This window comes from Ambystoma mexicanum, chromosome 13, assembly GCF_040938575.1.
Source record: "Ambystoma mexicanum isolate Mex_15411 chromosome 13, UKY_AmexF1_1, whole genome shotgun sequence".
NCBI lineage: Eukaryota > Metazoa > Chordata > Amphibia > Caudata > Ambystomatidae > Ambystoma > Ambystoma mexicanum.
In genome coordinates, this window is record NC_090938.1 from 399,108,612 (window position 1) to 399,126,360 (window position 17,749).

The 17,749-nt window shown below is 46.3% G+C and overlaps 1 protein-coding gene across 1 annotated transcript in view; it reads right to left on the reverse strand.

The window, feature by feature from the left end:
- CHMP4A (charged multivesicular body protein 4A) overlaps window positions 1–17,749 on the reverse strand; it is a 60,721-nt gene that overhangs the window by 29,931 nt on the left and 13,041 nt on the right. The window contains exons 2-3 of the mRNA XM_069633971.1: window positions 7,488–7,643; window positions 6,998–7,175 (exon numbers count right to left, since the gene is read on the reverse strand). Coding sequence (XP_069490072.1) covers window positions 6,998–7,175; window positions 7,488–7,643 — 334 coding nt within the window. The remainder of the gene's footprint in view (window positions 1–6,997; window positions 7,176–7,487; window positions 7,644–17,749) is intronic.

Below are 17,749 nucleotides of genomic sequence, written 5' to 3' on the forward strand. Positions count from 1 at the left end.
ATGCAGCATATGACTTGATGATTCAAAACATTTAATTATCCCTTCATCTATTGAAAACTGATTCATTTAGGTCTACTGCTGAGTGGGATTTTGGTGTCAGGGTGTTAACTCATTGGTAATCTGGGGGGACTCTAGGTTTTTACTCTCCAATTTGCACCTTGCCCATTTGCTTAAATCTTCACTACGTGAAGTACTTCTAGACGTCCCGAAAAGGACTGCAGAGTCTGACAGCCTTGGAGGCTACTAGAGAGCTCCAGCAGTCAGAGGGGGCCTCTATAAGTATGGACTCTCGAGATGAGAATGCTGTTAAGGTGCTTAAGCATGATCGAGTTACTGATGTAAGGATTAACCCAAAAGGTGGATATGAAGAGTCTACAGCACAATTAGGGGATCCCGTTAAAGAACTCACCACAACCCAGGGGCAAGTCTACTCCCAGGACAGTCTGATAAAAAAGACACATTTAAGTATTACCCCAGGGGACCCGATTGTGAACTGTATATACAAAGGGAAACAAATCTTCTATTGTAGCCCAAGAAGAACTTTTAGTGGCTACTTTAACTAAGAACTAGGGTGAGACCCAGACCAACGAGCTGGATGTAAATGGGGAACCTCATCCCGATGGGGAGGAAGGTACACCTATCCTATATGGCCTTAACCACCTGCCGCATGGTCCTATTTTACCTATCCCGCTGAGGTGTGTCTTTAAAATCAATATCCCACTTCTTGGAGATATAATTATGCACCCTACACCCATCTGTCTTGATAGTGATGGCAAGCGGATAGCTACCCTAGCCTCCCAGGAGAATATAGCACCCGTTCTACCCCTGCCCAAGAAACTAGACAGAACTCCTGGGCCCTCATCTAAAGGGGGACAAGAAACCCAGGGGAACTCCCTTCCCAGCAAAAAGGTACCCTTATTGGCTTCCCGGCCCTGTAGATGGCCCTATTAAAACCCCAATGATGAAATCTAGACGGACTACCTCCAAATATAAGCTCCATAGTAATAAACCCGGAGAGCCAATACCGGGTAAAAAAAATGTCTAACTACTTTGGGAATATAGAACTGCAACCAATACAGACATAAGATTATTGCCACCCTTGCTAGCAGTCGCTAGCTTAGACTATATGCACTATACCGAAGTGGTTAAATTGGAGGTTGAGGAAATTTCACATAATGATATCGATATTAGTATCATTGAATGTGCTGATAAAGCATTGGCTGAGAGTAATCTTGACTCTAGAGTATTAGAAACTAATGGCGTCACCCAACAAATCTGCGATGCTTCTCATATGGGATCCCCCTCAGAACTTACCAATTTTATTGATGAATACACTGCAAAGCAAAATTGGTTAAAGGAAAGGGGCCTTCTCCCTGATTGTACTAACGATAATCTAGGGGTGCCCATGCTACATCATACGCTAAGGGAAGCTGACGAAAGGATCAGGCTCAAGCAACCAACAGTCAGCATTGAATATGGTCCCGAGCTCCTTCGTCAGCTTATATGACAACATCTGGGCAGAAGTTAGGTCACACTCTCAAATGCCATCTGAAATCCACTCCAAGCTACAAAGTATAGATAGAGCTGAAGACTAGATGAGGTTAATGATGGAGAAAAACGTACCACTTAAACCACACTCCTCTTTGCCCGTATCTCCTCTCATACCAATAGGTAATTTGGTTAGTCCCCCAGGACATTGTTTCAAAGAATTTGGCGTTTCAGTGCCCAACGGATCTCCTGTGCAGCTACACTGTCACTCTGTGGTGTCTGAGGCATCCGTACCGATAATTATCCCCGTACCAATTTTAGCCCCACTGCATTCCAAAGTACTTAACCAGGCTAATAATCCTGGGCATAGAGGGCTATCAATTAATACTAATAACTCCGATGTTTTGGATCTTACTAAAGAAGAGACCCAGATTAAAAAGGTCTATGTGATTGGTAAAAAGCATTTGAAACAAATTATAAAAACAAAAATCAAGGGATAATGAACTCAATCACTAATAAATTCTAATTAAGAAGTTGGTATTCCCAAAGGAACTTATAGTGTAGGAAATCCCTCACCCTATAAATATTGTGGAGTGCCCGAAGAACACGAAGGAAATTCCTCTTCGGGATGATGGCATTGATGGGTCGGCTTTTAACATGTTAGAGAATAAGGGGGAACCGCAGGCAGGCTACAAAGACGCCAATAACTTGGAGGAGATACAAACAGTCCTGAATATTCCTATAGTTGGAAATAAGGAAGCTCCCCCCAACACCTTTGTAGACGGGGGTACGATGGATCATCTGACTAAAGGATCTTCAGGTGAACAACTGAACCTCCCTCGAGAGAGGGAACCTATGGCTTCTCATGAGCATACCATCCCTGTAGCAGAGGTCCATTGCCCTGATATGGTACTGAATGAGGTACCCCTTATTAACTGAGGCCTTACTGACAATCTGCAACCCTTACCCAGTAACAAACCTGTACTCATCAATATTGTCTCAGCAAAACAACTTTTACAGCAAATATATACTACTAAGCCAACACCGGTGGAAAGCTCCCTAAATAATCCTGGCCCTATTCCCCAGACCAAGGATGACATGCACTCAGGTCCGGCAAATGGACAGGTTAGATATATTTCGAGGGTACACTCAAATGATCGCTCTTCTGACATAAAAGATCAGCAAATAGGTCTTAAGATTATGGGAGACTTCTATTCCCCAAATAATTTGAACCACTCCCACCAAAAACCCATAACTCTGAGACCCTTTGCTGACCAAGATAGACAAACCTTAGGCCTAGATAACCTTCAGAAGGGGACGATATAAAGAGGGGCAAGGGGCCGGGATTCCCACCAAGTAGAGAATGATTTACCCAATAGAGACCTGGTAGACAACCCACCACAAATGTTGGACTCTAATACAGTGGATATCCTTCAGCTAACGAGCCTCCGGGGGGCCGATATGCCAATATCTCTAAACCGTGGGAACATTCTTAAAATCTTTGGTCATTTACCAGCATTGGCTTTGGTTTCCACTTATGATTTAGAGAGGATATTCTTTCCCATTAAAAGGTAGAACCGACCAAACCAATATTGTCCTCCAGTCAAGAGTGGTCCTAGACTTAGTTATGGGACAATAAGTTGGGCTGAGAGAACTGGGATTTAATATTGGAATAGCGAAGGGCGAACCTACCCCCCCCCCCCCCCTAAATCTGTTAGAGACAATGAATACTGGGGAAACCTGACAATGGTCGATCACCCAGAAAGACCGCCACAAGACCATCGGAGGCATCTCCCGAGAGGAAACTATGGGGATACTAGGGACTGGGCCAGAGTCACCTATGCGTTATGGTATCGCTAGCCATGGGGTTAGACCAGTTACTGTGAGGTCGCCGCCACAGGTCTCTCCCCCGAGCTTCCTCTTGGAATTTTAGAGGGAACTACCATCTGTTTGGCAATATGGATACAGTCGCTATGCTAAAAAACACTGAATGTTTCTTCCTCCAAGAAACATGGCTCCTTTCTAATCCCTCATTGGATGGATTTGAAATCATCAAACCAGTGAAGGGGGGAGACCCTCGGGGGGGGGGGGGGGTTGGCCTGCTTATTGGCATAAAACTTTAGGATTTTTATCCACGATCATCCAGATACGATCATAAGGAATCCTTGCAGTTAATGTTGCTCTCAACAAAGAGGAGCTACTAGTCTTCTTGTCAATATTTATTGGCATTCAGGAATAGCTCCATTAGAGGATTTCTTAGCAAAAATCACAGAAATTATCCTGGAATGGAGAAATCGGCATAGCCTTGGGTTGGTTATTCTTGCAAGAGATCTTAACTCGGACTGCTCTTCCAACTCCGAGTTGGAGGAGGGGGGGGGGGGATCTAGGAGAGGTTCCAGGGGACCCCTTAGTAAGGGGGCCACAAACACTCCTGGGGTAGAGTGTGGAACCTCAGCCTAGAATCTGTTGACTTGACCTGCTTAAACACCTACCATGATCAGACCCGCCCCTTGCCCCCAACGTGGCGAGGGAAGCTTCCTCCTCAACCTTAGATTGTTTGTGGATGAAGCTTGGGCTCCCTTAGCCTCTGAAGTGAATGTGATACTTAATTGGAGTGATCATGGTACAGTGGGGGGGGGGGGAGGGGGTTCTTCTCCCTCTCTCTGTTGGAGAGACACTCCAAGGGGGTCCTACTAAGTTATGAACTTTAGGACAGGGCAGTGGGGTTCATTGGTCCCCTGCAAATGTTAACCTTCTCAATCGAAAATTGCTGGAGCCCTTGAACTCCACCTCCTAACAATCGAAATTAGCGGCCCTTACCGGCTTAGGCTACAATGTCTTTCTGAAAGATCTTTTCTGTAGAGCCCAGGGCTCCTTAATTAAGGGTACAAATAAGAAATCACATCCCCATACCTACAACAAAGAAGCGGCCATAGAACAGGCTACGGTCCGGAAATTTAAGGTCGTTCAAACACAAATTAATGTGCTCTGCAAGGTGATCAGACAGAAATACAAGAATGTCTGTATTTCCCCAGAAAATCATATGCTACAAGATGATGCAGAGTTGATGCTCAATATCCTGGTAAAAAGAGACCTTGTGGGGCTTCTGGAGCACAATTAATGGACAAAATTCTGTTTTTTGTCTGTTAACCTACTGAAGGGGGTTTCTGAGGCTGATTGGGTCATCTTTCTCTCTGATCTTTATAAATATGTGAACAAGGAATGCCATGCATTTGATTTAGGGGGAGGGCCCAAGAATACGCCTTGGGAACCTATTATAGAATATGAAGAGGTACTCCTACTCATTCAAAAAGCCAAAAACTGCAGGGCGCCTGGGCCCAATGGACTTACAAATAATACCTTTAAAGGGCATCCTGAAATGTGGGCCCACATTCTGACCAAGCTTTACAATAATGTGGTTGCTACTGGCATTATTCCCCCTTAGCTGGCAGTCTGCCCATATTGTTCCCATGTTTAAGAGAGGGGATAGAAAGTAGGCCAAAAATGATCGACCCATTGCATTGATTGATGCCGATTGTAAGCTTTTCTCCTCTCTGCTGCTTTCCTATCTCAATGATTGGATTAAAAAGAACCAAATTCTAAATAAATGCAAACTGGGTTTAGGGTGGGCCGCTCTACAAACTTAAATGACCCGATTATGACGGCCCTCCAGTCCTCAACTTGGAGCAAATTTGGGGGAACTCTTTGTCGCCTCTATTGACCTGTCAACAGCTTTTGATTCAGTCATTAGAGGGCGACTTTGGGCCAAACTTAAAAAGTGGGGTATCCCAGAAGGACTTTTGAATCCAATAATGGCCATGTATGAAAATTCAGGTATCCACGTCAGGCTCAATATGGAGGGTAATCTATCCAGAAGAATCAAAACCTGGATAGGGGTTCGGCAGGGATGCTCTCTGGCACCCTGCCTTTTTAATCTCTACCTGGCAGACGTAGGGGAATTCCTCTGCGAAGCAGGGCTGGTGTGCCAAATTGGGGGCCTTTAGATACTCGTGGTTGGCTTTTGCCGAGGACTTCCTTTTGTTTGACCATACTAAAATTGGGTTACAACGGTTTATCGACAAATTCCAACATTATGCTGAACTTAATGGGCTAAAGACTAATCCCAGCAAACCCAGTATTTTGGCGACATCAAAAGGGGAAAAAGACCAAACACTTAGATTGATAAATAGAGGGGAAATCTGTTCTGAGAGCCCAAAAAATTGTTTATCTAGGTTTTCCAATCTTAGCCCAACCGTCAAGTCTCTGAGTTGAAATTGGTGATTAGACATAAGGCGATCCTGCTGGCTATTCAAATGATCAAGTTAGACAGAAAATATGGAAGATTCTCGGCAAAGCCAGTGGTACACTTCTATGAGGGGAAGGTTGTTCCTAAATTTTTATATGGTATGGAGCTACGCTACAAGGATATTCACCCATACTGGGACACCATAGAAGGAACAATTTGGAGAAAGGTTCTGAAGGTTCCTAATAGCATCCTGGTGGTAGCCATTAGATACGAACTGGGTCTGGTCGCTCAGAGCCAGATCCCTGTGGCGGCACTTGGCTCCGTTTCGCTCAGTCCTCTGCCCCATAAGTGACTCTATATGGGGACTTGCCCCCCACCCTTCTTGGGTGATGACGACTATCTCTGGTCTAGATGTGTTTCAGTTAATGTGTCGGAAGGTCTAGCAGTAGTCGGCTTCATTAAATCTCTAGAACTGGGCACTGCATTGCCCCGAGAGTGCATTGGACTGCCCGGGATGGTCATTTTCATGGCCGGTGCCTTTTCCTCTTGGGTGGTGTTCCTACTTTTCCCTCTGGTAACCAGACTACTATATATATATATATGAATTTGGGCTACCTTGAATTTCTTATCCTTTAATTATATAACGAATTATGTAACTCTGTTTTAAAATAATGAATATGTATTGAATCTCTGCTATTACTGCATCCTACATTTTTATATCTTGTTACTCGTGCAGTTTCCTTTCTTTTAACAATTGTGTTTTTACTGATTAAATAGGTTTGTAAAGGTTTCATATGTAAAACCATTAAAAAAAAAAAAAAAAAAACACAAAACACACACCAGCTTGCCCCTTAGGCACACCGAAAGCAACCAAAAATCCCTGAGCGTTGGTCTAGGGCAAAACAAAACGTCTACCCCATTGTAAAATGATAAAATGTTACCAAAAGTGGCAATGTAACAAGACTAATGGACACAATGTCTCCCAGTACTAACAGCCTAATGGACATGCAGTTTCCCCGATGAAAAACGAGCAAAGCCAGTGTAGTGAAGCTGAAGGCTTCATTGCACTGTTTTTAAGAGCAGGTCAGATTCAAAAACAAAAAGTAAAAGGTTTGAGTGTCCATTAAAAAGGAGGCAGCGGTGCCGTAAAGAGAAATCTTTCCTGCCACCTATTCTCACATTCTGGTCCCTGCTTCTTAAATCTCATTCTGGGAAACTGTCACAGCCTTTCCAATGAATTCCCATAAGAACAATAGCACTCACATTTGCTGGTGTGCCACCTTCATTGCTTTGGCAGCCTCAGACATGGTCTTCAAGACCTCAGTGTTGGTGGTGGCATTCTCGAGAGACTCACGCTGGAACTCTATGGTAGAGAGGGTGCCGTCAATCTGATTCAGCTGCTGTTCATATCGTTTCTTCCGTTTCAGAGCTTGAATTGCAGCTGCAACAACAATGTTTTAGGTTTAGTGGGAACAGGTGAAACCATAACGTGCATAGAAAGTTAATGACAATGCTGCCAAGCAAACTTATTCAGTTCCGAACCTATGGATTTGCTCTTTTTCTTGCCCTTTGACGAACCAGGGTGCACAATTTGTACCTGCCACTGGCTGGTGGAATTTGCCTCTTGGCAAGTAATACGTAGTGTACTATGTATTTGAGGTGGCAAGTGACTTTTTATGGCTCGCTAGTTCTTGCAGCTGGAAGTTTTGCATCCTGGTCCCAACAATTTCTCTCCTCCCGACATTTCACCTACCTCGCTTGTTTTTGGTGCCATGCTTCTTGGCTGTGACCAGCTCCTGCTGAATCTTCCCCTCTAGGAATTCTTGCTTCTTGATCATGATTTCTTCCGTTTCTCTGAGCTTTTGGATCGCTTCCTGTGGGCTTGGTGCATTTCCTTTGGCATTTTTTCCTAAGAGATTGGTGGAGAGAGTAAAGAATATGGAAATCTGAAAAACAGTGAAAAGCTGGGATTTGGTGGGGGCGGAAGGTCCTAAAAATATAAAAAATTGTTATTAAATATGCTTGAGGGTGGCAAGGTACAATATTAGATAATAACGTGTTATTTCAAGTGCAGAAGTGCTTTTCTGCTGCCTTATTTTTTCTCCAGAACAAAAATAAATAAAAAATACATACATTTTCCAAATCCCCTCTCCCACATTTCAACCTAAACCATTTAATTGCGCATACACTTCGTGGTGGTTTTATTTTGTCAAGACACCCTCCGGGGACCAAAAGGTTTTAGAATGCCATTTATCGTTTTGGCTAAAAGGTGGCTTTAGCAGCACCTATAAGCAGAAGGTATTACATTGGACTAGTGATAGGACACGAAGAGATTGAACACTGCTGGTGGGTGTTTGTACATATGCGGTTTATAAAATCACAAACCTAGCTGGAAACTCAGTACCCAGGGGTTACAAGTAGAATGCAGGGGTAGCAGAGGAGCTGGGATTCGTCGTTTACCCACTCACTGAATGGACATGACCGTGGACAAACATCCTCCCGTGATCACAGTGAGCCAGTTCCAAACCAGCATAAGACATTGTACGGTATAGACCCTGCAAGTTTTGTTTCTAAGCAGTCTTCTGGTTAAATTGCAGCTGTAAATCAAGTGTGAACTTCAGCTGCTTCATTTTTAAAGTAGTATATGTGTCCTCACACTGAAGTCCTGTGAATAACAAGCGCTACCAAAGCCGTTTTGGCTTACATGTAGCTATTTGATAGGCATTTAAATGCCTAGGTACTCACACAATTTTCCAGCTGTCTCCATCCAGTGCCTTGTAAACTAACAGATTACTGATCAATAATCCACATTAAACCTTGTCCTGCTCTTCCTCGTAACAGTATTTATGGAGGCATCATCCTCCCCCGACAGAAACCCTTTATTTTCCTTTTTCTAATGCCCCTCCCCGTCAGAGTATAATACTCCCACCATCCAGCATGCAGCTGTTTCTTTACCCTAACAACCAAGAGGCTGAAGCCCATTCCATCCCATAGTGGCGGGAGAGGTGGAACATAAGTACTGCGACGTAGAAGAGCAGGACTGGGAGCAATGAATATTACCAGTAAGTAAATAATGCTGCTCTTCCTTCTCCCTGTACTAATGAAGCATATCAAGCCCCTGTGGAATGGGCTGGGGGAAAGAAAAAAAAAAAAAAAAACAAGAAGATATGCTGAACGCCTACCAAAACAGTACGCCCACCAAAACACCACTTTAAGCATAGCCAAAGTCCACCATTCACAACATTGCTGAACGCAGACCTCCCCTGCCTAAATGAGCTCTCACTTTGTCTGCAAATGTAGGCTATAAGGTCTCATAAAAGGTTAGGGTCTGCCCAGGTGGTTGCCCCAAAAATGTCCTGTATAGACACCCGCTGGAGCTCTGCCCATGATGCCAATATTCCCCTTGTGGATCTTTCTTGGACTCCTTGTGGCAGGGAAAACCCCCAAAGTCTCATATGTTAGCCTAATTACTTCCCATATCCAGCGATTTAGAGTAGGAACCGTAGCGTTGCTTCAAGGTCCCCCAAAGGTTACAAACAAACTATCCGACTTACAGATAAGAGCAGTCTTGTCCAAGTACATGAGCACTGTACTACTCAGCCGTTGTGTATCCTCTGGGGATAAGGAAGTACCATCTCATGTGACAAGCAGGGTCACATTTAAAAAACATTTCCTTTGCCTGTACCACCAAGTATGGTGGCTTGCATAACGGAGCTCCAATTTCCCCCAGCGTTCTAACCAATGGGATGGACATCAAAAACAGCCATCAAAAGTTAAATATTTCAAGTAAATACTATTAAGATGCTCGAAGGGTGCCTTCTACAATTCCTCTAAGACAAAGTCCCAACGCATAAGCCCCAAAAGCTGACCTGATCTAGAATGAACCTGTCCAATAATGTATTGATTCGTTTCTCATTCTATACCCCGACTGCCCTGATGGCTGACAGAAATTGCCCAACCCATCATTCAAAAACTGCCTAGTCACAGGTGTTGGACACTGTAGTGTCTGCAAACCCAAGTGTCCCCAGTGTCTATCGTCCACCTTTAAAATTGCATGTCTCCACGCAAACTGTAACCTGCGAGCTAATCCATGAGTCAGACCATGTCTGATAACCCCTCCTTTTCGCTCACCATGACCCCTTCCCCCCCCATACCCCCAAAATGTGGGACCTTGAAATTAGCTGCACTGGATTCAGAAGCAATGTGCATGGGAGCTGAAGTACTGGGGATTTAACAACCCCAATCAGTAGTGGGAACATTGACTGTCTCGCCCAGGAGGACACCAGGAGAATCATGTGCCCTGCCAATTTTGACAACCAACATCGGGAGCAGACAGAACACCTATAATGGACCCTCCGGTTACTGAATGCTCACTGCAACCATCTCGCAAACATGTCCAGAAATGGAGTTCCAAACTGATGCTGAAACATCTCTAGATGTAATTCCCATATGGTTGACATAAAATGTCTGGGCCTTAGGTTTTATTGCAATGTGCTCTATGCAGGCGACACCAAAACTTCAATTCATGGCCTGCAATTCTTGCAAAATACTGCAGCAAGTATTGTCATGAATTTACTGAAAAGGGCCCACATCTCACCTATTCTTAGAAACCTTCTCCATTAACATTAAACACACACAGAAAAATAGCTCTAGTGGACACTTTCTGTAAATCTTCTATAATTTTACATTTTTATTACGATATATATTACATGGCATTTTTCAATCTTCTACACATCATAAATGCTTAACATTTTATTTTTTATTAAAATATTTGTGGTTACAATAAACCTTAAAACAACAAAAACATTGATCAGTCAAACATAATCGGAGCAAACACTAAATAAATGCCCAATAAGACATACATTTATAAATGCTTAACTACTATTACCAGAAGGCAACAATACGAGGCTAAAAGCTACGAATGGTCGATTTCACACCTGAAATCTCTACTACGACTTAAAGTTCAAGACATCCCCAGAAAGGACCTTATGGTCTACAGATCCGCTTGTATTCACCATTTGACAAAGGCATGCATCTTTTTATAATGGGCACGTAAAATCTACGTTAACACTTAAGCAGAGCAGAGGTTTTAATGGGAAAGGGCTGTTCTTATGCTGTTCAGTGTCTTTGTATATGTGGGAGCATTTTAATTAATTTGAATATCAGGAGTTGAATAACACATTGACAGATGGCGGAGGCACTCCCCTGAATGTGTCTTCACAATAGCACAAAACGTGGGGAGCCAGTTTATGAAAGGCAAAAAAAGAAAGTAGGGAAGAAGAAATACCAGGGACAAAACAAATAACGAAATAGGTAACTTAGGTTTCTATGTTCCTTTGCTGACGGGAGTTTTTTCGAAGTACATTTTTTTAGATTAAATTACTTTGAAAAAAAAAACGTGCTGACTTTTATATATTTGGGGTTGGGGGCAGGGGGGAAATCTCCCGAAACCCCCCAGCACTATGTTTTATTATCAACCCCAACCCCCACCCCTTTTATCCCCTATATATTTAGATGAGTTTTTTCAAAGTAATTTTTTCGTTCAAAAGTTACACCAAAAAAACTCCTGTCGGCAAATCAACACGATACCGTAATGTACAAAAGGTAACATTAAACTAAAAGAGGGAAGTGCTTCAATATAAGATCGTTTTTTCACACAAATAAACTGCACCACAAGTTGTTTGAATTCAAATTCCTTGATTTATAGTTCAGAAAATGTTATTACATCTACCCAAGGAGTGCCCTATTATCTGACACGTGTTGGGGCATCACAGGAGCTAGGGCGTGTATTGCATTCACATATGTCCCATCAGTGTTCATTCCTTGATGTATTGGGTCCCGGTTCATTAATGGTCACGGGTTAGAATCCCACTTCAAGACTCGTGTCTCCCTGCGTCAGCTCGATTCTGGAATACATACAGCCAACATTAATGAACCAGGCCCCACTACATCAAGGATGAACACTGATGGGACATATGTGAATGGAATACACGCCCCGATTTGAAAAAGGCTCTTGTGAAGCCGAAACACTTAAATAGGACACTCCTTTGGGAGATGTAATACAATTTCCTGAACTATAAATAAAGGAGTGTGGCTGCGAGTGTGCAGTCTTTGGCAGTCACTCTTCACTTTCTACTGTTCCTGGGAGGTGCTACCACTGCTGTGGTTCTACAAGACCCACTCCATACCGCGGAGCGGGCCGCGGAGCGTGGCTGCGAGTGTGCAGTCTTTGGCAGTCACTCTTCACTTTCTACTGTTCCTGGGAGGTGCTACCACTGCTGTGGTTCTACAAGACCCACTCCATACCGCGGAGCGGGCCGCGGAGTGTGGCTGCGAGTGTGCAGTCTTTGGCAGTCACTCTTCACTTTCTACTGTTCCTGGGAGGTGCTACCACTGCTGTGGTTCTACAAGACCCACTCCATACCGCGGAGCGGGCCGCGGAGCGGGCCGCGGAGTGTGGCTGCGGAGTGTGCAGTCTTTGGCAGTCTGTGCATGGCTGAAATGGCGAAATCGCCGGATATTGGGTTCCCACAGGATTTCGAACAGGACCCCAGGGAAGCAGACGAGGGTCGCTTGCTCAGAAGTGCCTTTGCTCGAAACACCTTAAAAATTCAAAACCGCGGTGTGAAAAGCCAGCTCCCGCATGGTTTGACCCCGTCGTACAAAGCAAACAAAGCAGTGGCTTTACAAACACCTCACACCTGCCCAAGGCGTACAGACATACTCCAACACTCTACGGAGGAAAACGCTGCCACGCAAATCAGCCCAAAGCGAATAAGTACGGCAGAAGTGGAGGGAGCTCACCAGGTCATACCAGATTCCACGCAGCGGCTACAAACGCAGGACCCTTCAGCGCACCCGCCTTTGTGCCCGCCCGTGCCCTCGCAACTGCAGGCTCCCCCCCCCCCCCCAACAGCTCCAGGCCCCGAGTCCTGTGAGCGGGGGGGGGGGGTGCTTGCCAACGAGCAGCCGGAGATCCAGCAGCGACGGCCCATTCCAGGCGGAGAGCACGACTCCGACTACCCGCATTCGGCGGGGACAGCTGGGCAAACGGCGTCGCTCGTGCCGAAACAGCCGCGACACATTCAGGGGGCGGAGCCAGGACCCGCCCACCGGCACTCGGCAGAGGAGGTCATGAGGGAGGAAATCCCAGAAAAAAGGGTGCTCACGCCCCCCAATGAGGAGGCAGGGGGGTCATCAAACCCTCAGGAGTGTCGGGTCCAAGAGCTCTCGAGGCAGGGATCAGAGGCTTGCCCGATGCAACTCAGAAATGAACATACACTGCAAATCAAGGCACAAGTGCACTTTAACTTACATCAGCCCCTCTCAGCCAAGACTGTTCCCCCTTTCGGCCCCGGGCAGACAGTGGGGGCCCAGAGAACGACGTTATTGTCCTCCCCACGAACAGCCCAGAAATGACCAACTCTGCACCAGCATACGAAGGTGGGGCACCGAATGCAAAAAAAACGAGGCAGAACCGACGGGGGGTCTCCAGACACGAGAAAATTGAGTTCACGCTTTAGAAAAGAGCCTCCAAAAAGGAAAAACAAAAAGAAATCGGCCATGAATCCTCAGGCCGCGAAAATCAAGACAGGCTGCCAAGCAGAAAAAAAAACATGGAACCCTGAATCAATAAAACCTTCAATGGCAAGCCTTGTAAAAGACTTCTTTCAGGCCTTTGCTCCAGATTCTAAATCCAGGCAAGAGGACCTCACAGATGAAGAAATCTTGGAAGCGATAAAATCTTGCCAACCCCCGGATAAACAAAGGAAAACTGGATGGGGCCAAGTTGTGCGCCCTCCCGCATCAAGTCTGGAAACGGGCGCCCTAGTCCCGAGCCTACCTCCACGGGCCCCACCTCCAGTACCCCAAGAGACGGCTCTCCAATCTCGTCTGGTCCCAGGGCCCGCAACTGAACAGGGTCCAGTGCTCTCCAGACCAGCGATTGAGCACTGTGTCCCGGACAAGGCGGCTTCCTTAGGAACTCCGACAGCAGAATTTCCACCAAGCCCGCGGAGCAGCGAGAAAGGACTACTGAACCCAAATTCACCGGAAATTACAGTCGTCCCGACACTGCCAGCCACGGGGGGAATCACAGCTTACCCAGGAAACGGCGATCCGAGCCCAAGGGACGGCTGGTGGCCTCATGGGTCAGTCGCCCGACATTTCACTCCAAGAACAACGCCACCAAGTGAAAGCAAACCAGCTGGCCTGCCCAAGGCCAGTAGGGGCGCCATCGGTGCATCTCCCAAAACCACGACCCCTGAAACGGTCCAGCGGTGGTCCTGCAGAGCCACCATCTACGCCGGTAGTGAGACGCCTCTTAAACGAAAGTTCCGCCTTAACACCAATTCCCAAACAGCGCCTCCTGTCAGTGGGCTCTCCAATCGACTCATCAGGCCAAAATAAAAGGGACCTTCTGTCCATAATGTCAGCAGTCACAATCGCCCTAAACCCCTTCACTAAACTGTATGAAGGCATCAATGAAAACTTAAAGGATCACACCTCGATCCAGGCCTCCATGCTTGCAAAATTGACCTTCTTGGAAGGCTACATCACAGCCCTAGACGGGCAATTAAAAGCCTTGAAGCTAAACGCGGACCGTGGTACCACAACAGTTGCGCCCTGTCTGACATTAGCCCCAACGGTGAACGTAGTTGAGTCATCAAATCCGTCTCCACAACAAAGTTTTCCATCCTCTAGCATCGCTCATTGTCAGCCGGAGGGACCAGCTCCTCGAAACTTGCTCAATCACGAGGTCATCGTTATAACAGACGAGACTCAAACGGCCCAGCCCCGAAACCCATCGGCAAGGCTAGAGGATGGCTCCTATCCCATCTTCTCAACAGCAAGAGCAGAAAAACAGAACCAAGAAGGGAAACCTGCAACTCAAAAAATTCCACCAGCAAAACAAACAGCTATATGTGTTGACAAAAGCCCTATGAATCCCGGAAATCAAATTCAAATGGTGGCTGTGCCAGCAGGAAAGCAAAAAGGAACCGTCTCTTCTCCGCGCTCCACAGAAGACTCCTTAGTAGAGAATGATTTAATGGATCTCTCTCAATATATGGATGACCCCCAACCCGCTCGGCTGATCAAGGGGGGGGGGGTTAGCGACTCTGGAGCCACCCCACCCGATAATCCTGGGCGATCTGGGAAACTTTCAGGAGATTTCAACAACCAAAGACGCAGGCAAAGATGACAAAGGGCACACATCCCTGACACTGGAGGACCGCAGGAACAATCGCCCCAGACGGCGAGCACGCCCCTCTAACAGCCCGCCAGGTCGTAGAGCAGTGTCATTCGCCTCTCCCCGAGTGAGAGATGCGTCGGGCAGAAACAAAGCGGCCGCCAGTGTATCATCGGTCCAGCACGCGCCAGGGGGGCGCCAGTCAGAACGCCCCGCAAAGAAAGGGGAACACCATGCCTCACCATCTACCTTAAAAGAGCAAAGGGGGGTGCGCCAGTCGATCCACTATTCTTCAAGAACAGAGACTTACCGCAAGGAAACCAAACCTTCGATTGTGTCTCCATTAAAGTTGAAACAGCACAGACACAATAAGGACGACATAATTCTTAACCGAAGAGGGCTACTTGCACTATTCAGTCTGATCCCAAAACTTCGTGACATAAAATCGCCCGATCTAAAGATAGTGGATCCCTACCATACACATGACAGAGCTAAAGTGAACATCCACATTGTTTCCGAGAGAGTGAAAAGGGAAATAGTGCGAGCAAAAGAGGACTTGGCTGGTCTAGGATACATCATCAATCCCCAAAGTTCAAATTCAAACCGACGGTCGACCACCACGTAACACCCCTCCACTTTTGTTCCTGGAACACCCGCGGCCACTTACACCTCACTACGACGGGAGATGCAAATCTAGCATCCTTCGATGTCATCTGCTTACAAGAGACTTGGTTGGTCCAAACACCTGCGCTGAATGGACTTGACATAATTTTGGCCCCAGCCAGCAAAGGGCTTCTGGGTCGCCCGACGCCGGGCCTATTAACGGCCTACCGGCAGGGTATTGGCCTAAAACACAAGGCCACACTTCTAGCAAACCTTTCGATCTTGGCAGTTCTACTTGATTGGAAACTCCCATTCCAGACCTTCGCAAATTGCGATTGTGAACACGTACTGGAATCCGGCTGCTATAAACCCACAATCCTACCTAACGATGATGGAGAACCTGGTGGACGATATTCAAGCAACGCACCAGGTCCTAGCCATCATAATCTGTGGGGATCTAAACATCAAATGTAGTGAGGAAACCATAAAACCGGGCAAAGTCTCAAATCGGACGCCAGCAGCAAAAAGAGGGCACCTTTGGGCGTCCCCAATGTCCTCAAGAAACCTGGTAAACCTGAACTCGGTCTTCCCGAATGTACATCATCCGCCAACTTGGGAACAGGGTCTCCTTAACGCTACTATCGACTACATTTATACATCAAGACAACTTTTGGGGAAGGTCAAAGCATATGAAGTACGCAAAACAACAGCCAGCGACCACAATCAGCTTACGATGTCACTGGCTTCCCGCTTTTCACAGCCCGCGCCGTATGTTCTGGCAGTGGAAACAAACCAGCGCGGAAATCGACTGAACCTGACAGCACGTGCAGTTGCAGCCCTGCAGGCCAAATATGTCCGGAAGGAGAACACCGAGAGCATCGAAAATCTGGATTACGTTCCTCTACTGGTACAATACAGGTCGAAAACTACCCAGCAGTCTTCCTCGAGCATTCAACCTAAACACTCTTATGATGCTGCTCTTGTGGCCAAAAGGCGTGACTTTCGCAGGTTGAAGAGACAGCTGGGAAACCAGCCCCAAAACAAAGACCAACTAAGGTTGGCAACAGTATCCTACAAAAACTGGGTAAAAAATCACCGCCACCAGCTTTATCAGCAGGATGTGGAATGCATGTTAAAAGCCATTTGCGGAAACAAGGCAAAGGGGTTCTGGTCATTGTTAAAATCTCTGGCCCCTTCATTCAACAATCGACGCCATAGCCGAGCAAAAATGGATCTCTCACTTCGCCACAGTTTTCCAAGCACTGGCAACAACTTCCCAGCAAGAGAGGCCGCAATGGGGGACAATCAGTCGGCCACAGACTGGCTAAAACTGTACGATCAAGCTGAAATCGGAGACCAAATCAAAAAATTAAAGACCTCGAGAGCTGCAGGCCCTGATGGCATCTCTAACATAGACTTGAAAGCAAACCCAGTTGAATGGGCTTCGATGATCGCGTCGATCTTTACAAAATGTGCAGCGCAGAAAGCCCTGCCGCAGTCATGGACCAAATCCATCATTGTCCCGATCTATAAGAAAGGCGACATCACAGATCCGCTAAACTATCGTCCCATCGCATTGCTAGATTGTATTGGCAAAGTTTATGGGAGCCTGCTCCTGAAACGATTTCAAGCTTGGGCAGAGTTGGCACCGTGCAACGACAAGTTCCAAACTGGATTCAAAAAGAAGATGGGTACGGCGGCGAACATTCTAACCATCAGTACCCTAAAAAGTAAGGTCTGGGAAGGGAAACCTCGAATTTTCGTTGCTTTCATCGACCTCTCCCAGGCCTTTGACTTAGTGGACCGGAACAGACTATGGCAAAAACTAGAAGTGTGGAGTTGCCCCCAGGAGCTTTTACAGCCAATTAGAGCCCTACACTCGGACACCACCTTAAGGGTCCGACTGTCACAAAGGGGGAACTTATCAGGAGAAATTTCGACTGAACGGGGGGTAAAACAAGGCTGCCCCATGGCTCCAGCACTGTTTCTGGCCTATATCGGTGACCTTGGGTCATCAGAAGATCTGACACGCACTTTTCCTCCACAAGTTGCAGAGGTGAAAATAAGCCATCTACTGTACGCCGATGATCTCATCTTACTGGACCAGACACAGATCGGCCTCCAGAGGCAGCTTTCTAACCTTCTCGTTTACATGCAGGAAAACAACTTAAGAATAAATAAAGAAAAAAACAAAATTCTGATAATGGCAGCTGGGCACAAAA